The following is an 11,470-nucleotide window of genomic DNA, read 5'->3' as shown; positions in this document are numbered from 1 at the left end:
TTTACAGGTATGCTGGTCATTAGAGGTAAAAGCTCAGCTGCTGTGGGGTGATTGGTGATTTGTGAGACCTGGAAACAGAACTTCAGGATTCAATTCAGATGAAACTGAAAATATCTTACATCATCCAAAGCCACCTGCTGCCCACATCCACAGAACTGCTACAGGATCCACAAAACTCCAAAACCATAACAAAATGACCTATAATCTATAATCCTAATCTATATAAACACTATGGTCACAGAGGAGGAGTCTTAGTTTTAGATGGAACATTGAATTTTGTCACCCAAAATCTAGTCTTCCGTAACACCAAACAAATTTATTGCCAAATTTTTATTACACAAAATAGATTAAATGATTCATTTAAATTACATACTTTGATCAGATGCATCGGCAGTTGTGGCCAACGCAGCTGATTAAGCTGACAGTCCTCTCACGATAGCGCCCCCTGGCTGTTGCAGGCACAGACGAATCAGAAGCTACAATGCACCCTTAGTGCACTACTATCTGTGGCCACCAGGAGTGCTGTTTAGCTCACACAGCATCATGACAGGCTGTGGATCTGGGGTTCATGCGGGTCCCAGGCTAAGCTCTTCGTCTTCCTCCTTGCGGGGGGGGCGTCTGGGCCTGCGTGGCTCATCCTCCCCAGTGTCCTGCTTGTCTTTCTCTGCCTCGATCCAGCTCTGGGGGGCGATCATCTTCTTGGGCCCATGGGGTGGTGGTCCCAGCAGGGCCTCTATGTCGTCGTAGTTCACCACCTCACGCTCCAGCAGGGCATTGGCCAGCTGGCAGGACGCAAAGGGTTACTAGCTGGTACACATTAGCAGGACATTAGCAGCAGATTAATCTCACTGGTCTAATTCATTCAGATGTAGGAATGAGGAGGTGAGAAGCTCTTACCACTATCAGCTTCTCTCTGTTATCTAGGAGTAGCTTCTCCGTCTGCCTATATGCCCGTGAAATCAACATCTTAGCCTCCTAAAACAGCAAAAATACACGGTTAAGTCCAGCGGTGGTTCCAAACTTTACACGTAACATTCTGATCACTTACGCATGTAAAGACTTTGGTTTTAAATCTTAATTTCAGTAAAAAATATCCAAAAAAAACCTGACAGGCAAGTGAATAATGGAACGGGGCTACAGCCAATCACCCACATGGTCCATCTGATGCTGGAGGCCCTGACTGAAAGGCCGGCGGCCAATGGCGCCCTCTTCCTCCGTTTCAGGGAAGGACACCTGGCCCACGCTGGGCACCATGCCATACTGCTTCACCATGGAGTAGGCCACGCGAGTCACCTTGCGGAGGTCGTCCTGGGCTCCTTTGATTGACAGCAAAGAATTAGGGGCGGTGTTCATGGGTGTGCTGGAGCCAAGAGGTGTGACGGACGAACCCTGGACGGATTAAATGACAGCGCCGGATTCTCACCGGTGGTGACCTTGTTGAATGTGATGGCTTCCGCCGCCCGGCCGCCCAGTGCCATGCACATTCTCTCAAAGAGCTGTTCCTTGGTGAAGAGATACTGGTCCCGGGGCAGGATTTGGGCGAATCCAAGGGCTGCGTTTGTGCGGGGGGCGATAGACACCTGTGGGGCAGAGCCAGTGTCAGGTGTTGATTGGCGATTACTGCTTGTGCTTTGTGAGACACCGCTAAGAGAAAAAGATACGAGTGGGCCGCGGGACCACAGCAAACCCACGCCGCTTGTCACCCCAGATGAGTCTAACGTGTCGTCCCCCAAGGATGGAACGGGCTGCCGATCACATTCGGTTGTCAGACTCCCTCTCCACACTCAAGAAATGTCTGAAGAGCCGTCCGTTTCATGGATTTCTCTACTGACCTGATGCCTCTTGATGTTCCCAGACTGTTCTTAAGGTTGCACTTCTGGTTATTGGATAGTCTTACTAGGTTCTTGCTTTGTCTGGTAGATGTTGTGTAGCTCCATTTACATTTACAGTATTTGGCAGACGCCCTTAGCCAGAGCGACTTACATAAGTGCTTCAAGACGCTGCGATGAATTTTTCCGATACTAGCTCAATAAGGACCCAAGCTATGAATACCATCTATCCGAACACTGTTGAGAGAGTGCAACAATTTTTTATTTTTTTTTTGTAAACATACACACACGGAAAAGAAGCTCCATGTTCCCACACGGCCCAGACCTGTACCTGGGCATTCACTGGAAGCTCAGCCGAGCTGCACTCATCCTATTTGACTCCTTCACTTACACACGTTTGCAATGTTCTGTTTTGCTTCAGCTTTATACAGTGTTGAGTAGGATATTTTTAATTACTAGTTACCCTGTGAAATACGAAATAAGTTGTGTATATATTTTGATTACTTCAAAGAACTGCAACTTCTTTGTTGACTTTTCTAAGAAATGTTTTAAACTGGTCAATAGAGTTGAAAAGTTCTACTGGCTTTACTGACCCGCGTTGTTGGGAAATACACCAAAGGAGACATTTCTGCACAGCGAAAAGATGCAAGGCAACAAAATGAATGTTAAATTCTACATATAAACTTTTTGCCAAAAAGAATATATTCGGATATAGCCCCTTTGTAATCACCAACATTTTGATTAGTAACTGTAATTTAGTTACGTATTTCTCCTAAGTAATGTAAGAGATTATGATTACAGTACCAGTCAAAAGTCTGGACACACCTACCCAAAGAAAGATTTGTTTGTAATATTCTCTAAATTTTAGAACAATTACAAAGACATCAAAACTATAAAATAACATATGGAATTATGCACTGACCAAAGAAATATTAAGCAAAAATAATTGTGCACTACTGTGTTTGGGTCGGGCAGCCAGGTCATGTGGTGCGACACTCAGATGTTCCTTTGTAGGTGGCGAGGCATTTTCACTGGTACTGTACATTAATTTTGTAATTTCATTATGCAACTCCGTGACATACTAGTTACTCCCCAACACTGCCTGTATGTCGCTTTGGACGAAAGCACTTGCTAAATATTTAAATAGGAGTGGGTGGAGCTACCTTCATCACAGCTTCCGTGTGCTCCAGCAGCCAGCCTACCAGGGCGTGGCCAGACTCATGGACAGCAACCACCTTCTGCTCCTCCTTCGACAGGATTTTGCTTTTCTTCACACTCCCTGCAAAGGCACCCCCCCACACACACAAATATCTCACACATAAGACCTCAGTAAGGAGCCTGTCTCCGTGGTGATGGTTGCTAAGTGGTAGTACCCGCAATGACCCTCTCCACGGCGTATTCAAAGCTGAAGGTATCGATGGACTTGTAGCCTTCCCGGGCAGCGTGCAGCGCGGCCTCGTTGCAGATGTTGGCGATGTCGGCCCCTACAATCGTGGGAGATCAGACGTACAGTGGCATGTTTTCGCTGGATCACGCTAGTTTAAACACACTGCTCACGGCGGAAGTTGTTTATGTTAATGACAGCGATAGCTCCTTCAGTGCTGATGACTATTCAGGATATTTGTACACTTATGCCTTAAATTCCAATAACATACACTTCCCCTTGCACGGAAACCACTTCCTTTTATGCCACTGTTTATGAGTCATCCAAGATGAACCCACGTCCCAACAAAAATGCTCCAATAAGTGTGTATCCCAACCAAGGGCATAGGGATGGTTTCAACACTGGTAGAGACCAAATAAGCCTCTCTAAACATACACGAAGCTCACACAATCCACACATCCAAATCTATACCCTTGATCCCAACCTCCAAAGTACTAAACTGACAGGAAAATGGCAAGTAGAATTTACAGGCCCTCACATAAACAGTGAAAATGATCTAGTAGTATAATTTGCTTAACATTTTAGATTTAGGTGTAGACAAGCTGGTATAGAGTGTAAACATGGGACCACCAACGGCATGATTACCGCTAAACCCTGGGGTAAGCTCTGCCAGGCGCAGAGAGTAAAAATCGGCTGGCTGGGTCAGCTTCAGGATCTTCAGGTGCTGCTCAAATATCTCCTTCCTCTCCTGTGTTTTTTAAACACACACAGGCAACATTGAATTGCTACGGGGCCTATCTATGATGGCCAATAGAACATATACCCATAGGTTAGGAGATGTGAACCTGCAGAGTGGGAAGGTCAATGAATATATGCCTGTCCAGCCTCCCTGGCCTCATCAGTGCGTTGTCCAAGATGTCTGCCCGGTTGGTGGAGGCCAGTACAATCACATGGTCGGTGGTTCCCATTCCTACCATTCCAAATGTTTATAATATTTAATGTTACTTGATCTTCTCCCAGACGAAAAAAAGTCCAACATTACCTTCAAAAATTACCTGAAATAAACAGAACTCCTGAAATATTCATTAGAACCTTATTAGACTTGACTTATTAGCTTTTCTGAAACAAAAATTATGTAAGATGTATTTCCATGGAAATTAACTGAACAAACTTTATATTATTACAACCTTACCACTAAAACACCTTTTGTGAGACTCGTCCCCTCTTACCGTCCATCTCAACCAACAGCTGATTAAGGGTCTGCTCCTCCTCTGTGTTGGAGAAGCCTGACATGTTTGTGGAGCGTTTTTTCCCCACTGCATCGATCTCGTCGATGTAGACGATGCACGGGGCGCGGGCACGGGCCTCCTTGAACAGACTGCGAACCCTGGCAGCGCCCAGTCCTGCACACAATGGCAGACAGCGATCACCATGCTAACAAAGGCCACACAAGGCAGAAGATTGGTACACCCACTTGCTGAGAGAAATGCTCTATTCAAACGTGCACTGCTGTGCCATCAGGTCAAGGCAAGACAGAAACTCAATTTAAGAAAACACAAGCTACAGGAAACCATGTTTTCTCCCTTCTAAGTTCTTCTCTAACTCAGACAAATGAGCCGCTATAATTGGTCCAAGACTCACCTCCGATGACCTCCACGAACTCTGACCCTGCCATGGCCAGGAAGGGCACTTGAGCTTCCGTGGCAACAGCCTTGGCCAGCAGAGTCTTGCCACAGCCTGGGGGCCCCAGCAGAAGCGAACCCTTGGGCACCTTTGCCCCCAGCTGGAGGTATCTGTCTGGGTTCTGCCAAAAGAAAAAAAACAAGCACTGGATGTTTAAGATGGCAGATTCCCAGGCCACCCCCACCCCCCCCAAGACTCTTCTAGCTTAAAAACATCCTTCTCTTACCTTCAGGTAATCTACAAACTCCTTCACCTCCATCTTTGCTTCATGCATGCCAGCCACATCTTTGAAACTCACTCCTTTCCCAGACTTGCCATCCACGATAGTAAATCTTGCCATTTTCAGTTGGTTCTATTACAAGATGTACAAGTATGAGACAGAAATTCCTTCCCTCAAAATTGGACTGGCTGGAAGCACTTCTCATAGCTGTACTTACAAATGCACCGAATCCACCCTCCCTGCCGGCCAGGCCCGCCAACCGAAAGATGTACCACAAGATGGCCACTCCAATGGCCGCCATGCCCAACGCATAGAGAGCACTGTACCAGAATAGGAAGGGAAGCAAAGTGTTTGCAAACCTCTGAAAACAACCTGTTTCAAGCAATAAGCAACAAATACAGATGGAGTAGTGAATCACAATCAAAGAGTTATGGAACTCTTCTGGAATGCTACATAAAAACCACCCACACCAATTGGTAGAAGCTACATTTTGAGAGCCAGGAAACTCACTTCCCGAAAAACCCAGTCCGTTTATACGAAACAGGAATCCTGTCTTTCGCATCAATATTGAGGTCTTCCTCTGCAGCCCGTAGCTTCTCCTCAAACTTGTCGATATTGGCCACTTGCATGCGGTACATCAACGCCAGCCTCTGTAAGAATGAGGACCGTCTGTTTGCTTTGTAGGGTTCACAAGTGCCATGGTAGATGTACAATCCTCAAATACTGCATGGAGCTCCACTGTGCGGGCTATTGTACACAGTACCCATGATGCCTTGCACGTTAAAAAAAGCAACACATTAACAAAATGATGTCGACTGTGGAGAGGCTAACCGGTCTGCCGAAGATGACAGCTCCAGGATGCAGGTAGATTTCCACAATGTCGCTCTCTGGGACCACCTGCACACGAGACACCTCCCCCTTGGCCAGCATCTCATTGACAAAGTCGTTCCAGGAGATGTTGCCACCGCTGCTATTGATGGTGTTCAGCACACTCATGATGAGGGCGATAATGAAGAGCATACGAAGACGTTCTCGATACATCTGGTCCTCCCGCTCACGACGTTTCTTATCCTCTGAAGAAGAGTGCAGGAAGTCAAGTTTGCTAATTGGTTGATGACACTGGAGCAACTTTTTCATAAGCTGAATCTTGTATGTTCTTCATCATACCCACCTTCATCTTCTTCAGTAGGTTTTCCTTGCGCACCATCGCTTTTCTTTTTGTCTCTTCTATTCTGGGAAGTACTAAAAAAATTTATGGCACCTTAAAATAAATATATGAACAAATGTTAGCCTGAGAACCCAATAATCAAAAATGCTAAAATCATCACTGAACTGTTTCAAATGGGCTTGTATACTTACCTAAAATGTTCCATAATCCAACTGGGTTTTTGGTTAGCTGTTGTTTAATGAGGTTATTGCTAATTCCACGTAATCCAGGACTCAGCGGTCTGTACAGTATTTGCTGCAATGCATAACCAAAAATCCGTATAACATATTAAACATAATATTTTACTAATAAGTCAAAAGACCGCCAATAGGATTCTCTTGCTGCAGATCTTGAAACTACAGATCGGATAGCAGAATACACTGGTGGAGCCACTGATATATTAACCCTCCACCCTTGACAACTGCGCAGTCCTTCACAAATCACCATTAACGATAGCACTCGCTTTGAATGAACAGTAAACTAGTTATATACCTGCAGAAGTCCGGCGTTGAAGCCATGGCTCTGATCTTTCACAAATGACCTCTGGAGAAGGGAGCTGGTGGAGACGTCGCTGTTTATGCACAGAACATCCTTCGATAAAGGAGGCAGTCTGGTGGGGCTCTTTAGGATATTAAAGTTTCCCGAAAGCGAGCCTTTCTTCGCGGAGGAAAACACCCAAAAGGACCTGCTCTTCATATTTCGGCAGAATCTGCTATTCAGATGCAAGAGTAATGCGGCCATATTAAAGGAAAATATTAGTGCATTATCAGTGTAATTACATTAATTAAAAAAACATGTTAAACTGAGGTAGGTCGTTATGCAGACATTACTAAAACATTACTAAAATATTTTATATCGGTTATGTTATTTAGCTACGCATCTGACGTTAACCACCTAGCCGTCTTCTCCTCCCCTCTGCCTTGAACTTTAACCTTTGTGTCGTCAAATCAAAATAAATGGCTACGTAATTCGGTTTATTTGGCTCCTCATTATATATTTTCCATTTACATATAAAACAGTAATTTATTTAAAACGTTTCAACAGCCGCCGTTCTGTTGTTTAAGATATTATTAAACTGACTCACATTCGTCGAGTGACGTCATCACTAGTGGCTGATTCCGCCGTTTCCTCGTTCAAAAACTACAAATGGCGCCATAGCCATATCTCTAGGACTCGTAGTGAAACTGATGATAATAAGAAAAAGTAGAAAAATATATAAATATTTATTTAAAAACCAGGTTTAAGAAATTAAACATCTACTATTAAACATTTAAAATTTAGAATTTGTATACGAGTCTTTTCTTAATCAAGACTCTTTCCCATGCAACTTTCCTACATTTAAATTGTTTTTGTTATGTAAGATTTCAGTGCGACCACCAGGGGGAGGTATTTCTTTTTTTTCCAATTGTCACACGTGCAGAGAACAGTTTACAGTTTTAGATCATTCGAACTGGCACCTTTCTTTAAAAATAAAAGTACTAACTAACGGACGAAAATAAATAAAACCCCATTTTGTTACTACCTACGTAGTTAATTATATATACTTAGTACTGTACAGGATTTCAATCTAAAAGTCAAAAAATATATAAACACAAACATATGCTCAAATATATATATGCCTGCTTCTGTGAATCTGTTGCATTACACATTTAAAACATACAAATTGATTTTTTTTTCCAGAAATGCGCAATTCTGACAAATCCAAATTCCAATATTTGTCATAAGAATAACAAATATAGGCCTTCTTTCAACTCGTGTTTATAGTCCCCCGTGTTATTAAGAATAATTAATCACGGTCACGTTGTCACACACATGCCATTGCAGTACAGTACAACACCTACATGTTTCAAAAACATTTTAGAGAGAAGACGGAGAGAGAATAACTGTGAAGCAGTACATAGTCAGAAAAGTATGATTCCTTTTGGCCATGACAAAACACATTATAACATAAAACGTCTCATTATTGATACACAGTAAAGGAAAATAACCAGTTGATTTCGTCCTTGCAATACAGAGAATTCTGCCCTTCCATCTGACACATCCAAAACCCTACGACGTTCTCCATTTCCTTGCGTGCTGCTCCGACTGCCTAATGGAGAATTGATCCTCTCCGAGAAACCGCGTTACGCGCGACTCCATCTTGGCTCCAAAGCGCCCTTCCGATTACCGAATGGCAACGTGTTTCGGCGATCCACAATGGCGACAGTTTCGCGACCACGGGCGTTTGGAACGGCCCACTCATAGCAGCCTATCACGTAGCGCGCTTCAAAGCACCTCGGCCCCGCTTTCGTCAGCAGCACGGACGACGTCAGAGGCTGGCCTGAAACGGTTAGCGAGCTGCAGTAGGGAGCCTACGGAGAAACTCGAACAGCGACATCAAAATAAATCGAGCCTTTTAATGTGCAGAATCTATACGCACACGACGATGAAGTTAATATAATAACGGGGAACAGGCTCGTTTCTCGCGACGGTGATTTGTGGAGTCTGAGAAGTCTTTCTTTCGATGTGGGATATTCGGGAATTAGACTGTCCGTCCGCCTGAGATGTGTGCTGCTTTTGTCGGATGTTTCCGGAGGGCTGTCTGCTGAACTGCGAGGCCTCAAATGGGAAAAACAAACCTGGGACAGGACTACCGAAAATAAGCGAGCGGGCGCACTTCAGATTTGGTCGAGGGTAAGTCTCGCTTGACAGATTTGACATTAGCAAGCAGTAATGCCGTATAAACTGCGCCGAATAAACGGCCCGCCTCGTCCTCGTGGGGGTAGCTCGTACTAGTTTGCTAGTGCGCTAATCTAGCAACCCGAAGTGAATCGACAAGTTAGAGTGTTGGGAGTCCTGCCTTTAACCTAGTTGCGTCTATTAGCAGCAGTTACCTCACCTTGTGTCCGTGTTTTGGTTGTTTATCTCCGGATAGCCTCGAAAGATACTCGGATGACGTTTTATCAGGTTAATTGTCGAAAGTTTTTTTTGTTTTTTGGCTGAGTACGTATTTAGGTTATTTGGGTTTTAAGCGACCTGAGCAGCATTATGCGGCGAAAAATCCGTCACGCCGCCCACGTACAGGATTATCTGTAAACCTATACGTAGCGTGTTAGTGGATACCTTGTTGTTATTAAGGCAGCGGCCCGCTTTTGTGAGACGCGGGGTTCGTTTTCTGCTGTTTGAATGGCGTGTTATTGGGGGGGGGGGCTGGTGATGGTTATTTCGTACTGCCAAAATAGCACTCGTTATTTTCTTATGATGAATACATTCCCGGGGAGCGAAGCATTATTATGACACCTTGTGATTTCCTACCGTAATATTTCTTCTATGCTTGTTCTCATTTTTTATATAAAATGATGTTGCTTGTTGCATAACTACTATCCATGAGGCATTTAATAAGAAAACACAGCTGATTTTAGACACCATGTGGCTTTCGTCTGTAATGTCAGCCGTGGGCGTAATGTTGATGATAGAGAGTCACTGCGGTGATGCATCGGTGCCCAGTCACCTGTACGGGGCTGCCCGCTGGCACGGCCCTGCTCGTCGCCTTCACATTTTGTTTTGGTTGTGGGTCGCAGTAGGGAGCTCCGGTTCTGGCTGCTGGTGGACAGGGCTGCCTTCCTTTAGATTGCGTGTGTGAAATCACGCTTAAAACGTTAAAGATTTTTCCTCTTGACTTGCTGGAGGTTCAGTGTTTTGTACAGCAGCAGATAGTGTGCTTTATTTACTGAGATGGGTCGCATTGATTGCTTTTGCAGCAAAGCGTGTTTTCGTCTTGAAATATTCAAATGCATCTTTCTTGTTTTTGCAGTAATGTTTAACACATCTGGTTGCATTATATGTTTAGGTGTGTTTATCTGTCCAAAGCTTACGAAGATAAGCCCTTTAGCAATGGAAGTATCTGATCTAGTATTGCTGCGGCATCGGTGATTGAGGGGAAACACTGCAGTATGACTGAGGGCTGTTTTCATCTTTAAAATTTCGTGTTTGCTTGAATTTCACTATATATTCACTCTAATTGGAGCCAAGCATAGGACATCGGTTTGTGGTGTCTGCGTTTACCTACATTTTTGCAGCTATTCTGCAATGTTCTTCCTTCCTGGTTTTGAATTTCATGGTATTGCATATTTTTGAAAATGCAAACCTAAATTGGTTTGTGGAAATGATTTGGAAATTGGGTGGTTGGTGTCTGTATGTTTGCATGAATGTTTCATTATAATTTACATAATTGTGGGATATTCCCTTCAAATATTAAGATACCTTTTAGTGCTGTGCCATTTTACTTTACCATTAATCCTGATTTTACATGGGCGTGTCATCTTAATGAATATTATCTTCTACCAACCAAGAGTTCAGTTTTTTTGCCTGACATTTGGTTTCTGGGGCCCAATTGAAAAAGATTAGCCACAAGAAATTATCGTGGAGCTTTAGTTTTGGTGTTGTGTTATGGGAACCAGTCGTTCTTCAACTGACTCTTGTGTAATCTGATGTAGTTTGGTGCTTATCAAACAGTTTTCTCTAAAAATCACTGCACTTTAGGAGGGATATTTTTAGGAGCCCCACAAAAGAGAACTGGCATCGGTCTTGGTTTTGTGATAAACAAAGTATGTTTCAGTCTTAAGTGTAGTCTCTCTGCAGCTTATTTTTAAATGGCTGTCTTGCTTTGTTATATTCGTTGAGGTGATATGCTGAAGGAGGCATGTGATGTAGACAGGAAATGATGTTCTGTGGAGTCTGTGTAGAAGAGAGCCCAGTTATTTGATCTTGGTTTCTGGAGGGGTTTCCCCCCCTTGTCCTAGGCCTTGTTTCAAGCCTTTCCATGTGCTTTAGCTTTAGATGGCTCGCGGGGGTGGGTGGGAGTTGCATACTAGGACTTTTGTCCCTGACCAAAGGCCCTCCCTATCTGAGGCCCCAGTAAAGGTCCAGGCAAAGTCATTTTCAGATGTGCCCCTCATTTTCCCTGCGCCCCCGGCAGGCAATGTAATGGGACGCCCTGAACGCGGTGGTCAGAAATGTGAGCCACTGCGGGGGGAACAATAAAAGGCCTTCATGCAGCTGACGGCAGCCACGCAGTTAGCTTGCCTGCATCATACCATCCCTGTTAGCTATGCAGCATTTATTGGGAGGGCCAGGCCAGCTTCGCAGTGGCTCCCAGCTGCTACTTG

At 44.3% G+C, this 11,470-nt stretch overlaps 2 protein-coding genes across 7 annotated transcripts in view; one reads left to right on the top strand and one right to left on the bottom strand.

The window, feature by feature from the left end:
• Positions 1 to 296: 296 nt before the first annotated feature.
• spg7 (SPG7 matrix AAA peptidase subunit, paraplegin) lies at positions 297 to 8,389 on the bottom strand. 3 transcript variants are annotated; one of them, XM_049030733.1, is made up of 19 exons: positions 8,312 to 8,389; positions 7,408 to 7,507; positions 6,816 to 7,032; positions 6,476 to 6,578; positions 6,288 to 6,377; positions 5,948 to 6,189; positions 5,627 to 5,766; positions 5,334 to 5,436; positions 5,123 to 5,248; positions 4,855 to 5,017; positions 4,443 to 4,616; positions 4,059 to 4,183; positions 3,859 to 3,961; positions 3,203 to 3,313; positions 2,993 to 3,108; positions 1,424 to 1,580; positions 1,153 to 1,316; positions 898 to 975; positions 297 to 782 (listed from the first exon to the last, which is right to left on the bottom strand). In XM_049030733.1, the coding sequence occupies exons 3-19, from the start codon at positions 7,017 to 7,019 to the stop codon at positions 567 to 569; spliced, it is 2,415 nt and encodes an 804-aa protein (XP_048886690.1). In that variant the 5' UTR covers positions 7,020 to 7,032; positions 7,408 to 7,507; positions 8,312 to 8,389; the 3' UTR covers positions 297 to 566. The 3 variants fall into 3 exon arrangements, with proteins under 3 accessions (XP_048886690.1, XP_048886691.1, XP_048886689.1); XM_049030734.1 differs by lacking the exons at positions 7,408 to 7,507; positions 8,312 to 8,389 and adding an exon at positions 7,218 to 7,302; XM_049030732.1 differs by lacking the exons at positions 7,408 to 7,507; positions 8,312 to 8,389 and having other exon boundaries at positions 6,816 to 7,267.
• A 243-nt stretch (positions 8,390 to 8,632) lies between these two features.
• Positions 8,633 to 11,470, top strand: part of ankrd11 (ankyrin repeat domain 11) — a 78,015-nt gene continuing 75,177 nt past the window's right edge. For all 4 annotated transcript variants that reach the window (XM_049030714.1, XM_049030709.1, XM_049030710.1 and 1 more), the window contains exon 1: positions 8,633 to 8,996. The gene's annotated coding sequence lies outside the window, so the exon portion shown is untranslated. The remainder of the gene's footprint in view (positions 8,997 to 11,470) is intronic.

Source organism: Brienomyrus brachyistius, chromosome 11 (assembly GCF_023856365.1).
Source record: "Brienomyrus brachyistius isolate T26 chromosome 11, BBRACH_0.4, whole genome shotgun sequence".
Lineage (NCBI taxonomy): Eukaryota > Metazoa > Chordata > Actinopteri > Osteoglossiformes > Mormyridae > Brienomyrus > Brienomyrus brachyistius.
Note: the sequence above shows the minus strand (reverse complement) of the source record. Positions and strands in the feature narration are given on the sequence as shown.

Bases quoted from the DNA above. Each gene is read 5' to 3' on its own strand.
- spg7 (XM_049030732.1), bottom strand. From the start codon at position 7,064: ATGGCCGCATTACTCTTGCATCTGAATAGCAGATTCTGCCGAAATATG. The intron at 6,190-6,287 runs GTGGGTATGATG...ACTCTTCTTCAG, and splicing joins ACCTACTGAAGAAGATGAAG to AGGATAAGAAACGTCGTGAG. The intron at 5,437-5,626 runs GTGAGTTTCCTG...ATTCTGGTACAG, and splicing joins CGGACTGGGTTTTTCGGGAA to TGCTCTCTATGCGTTGGGCA.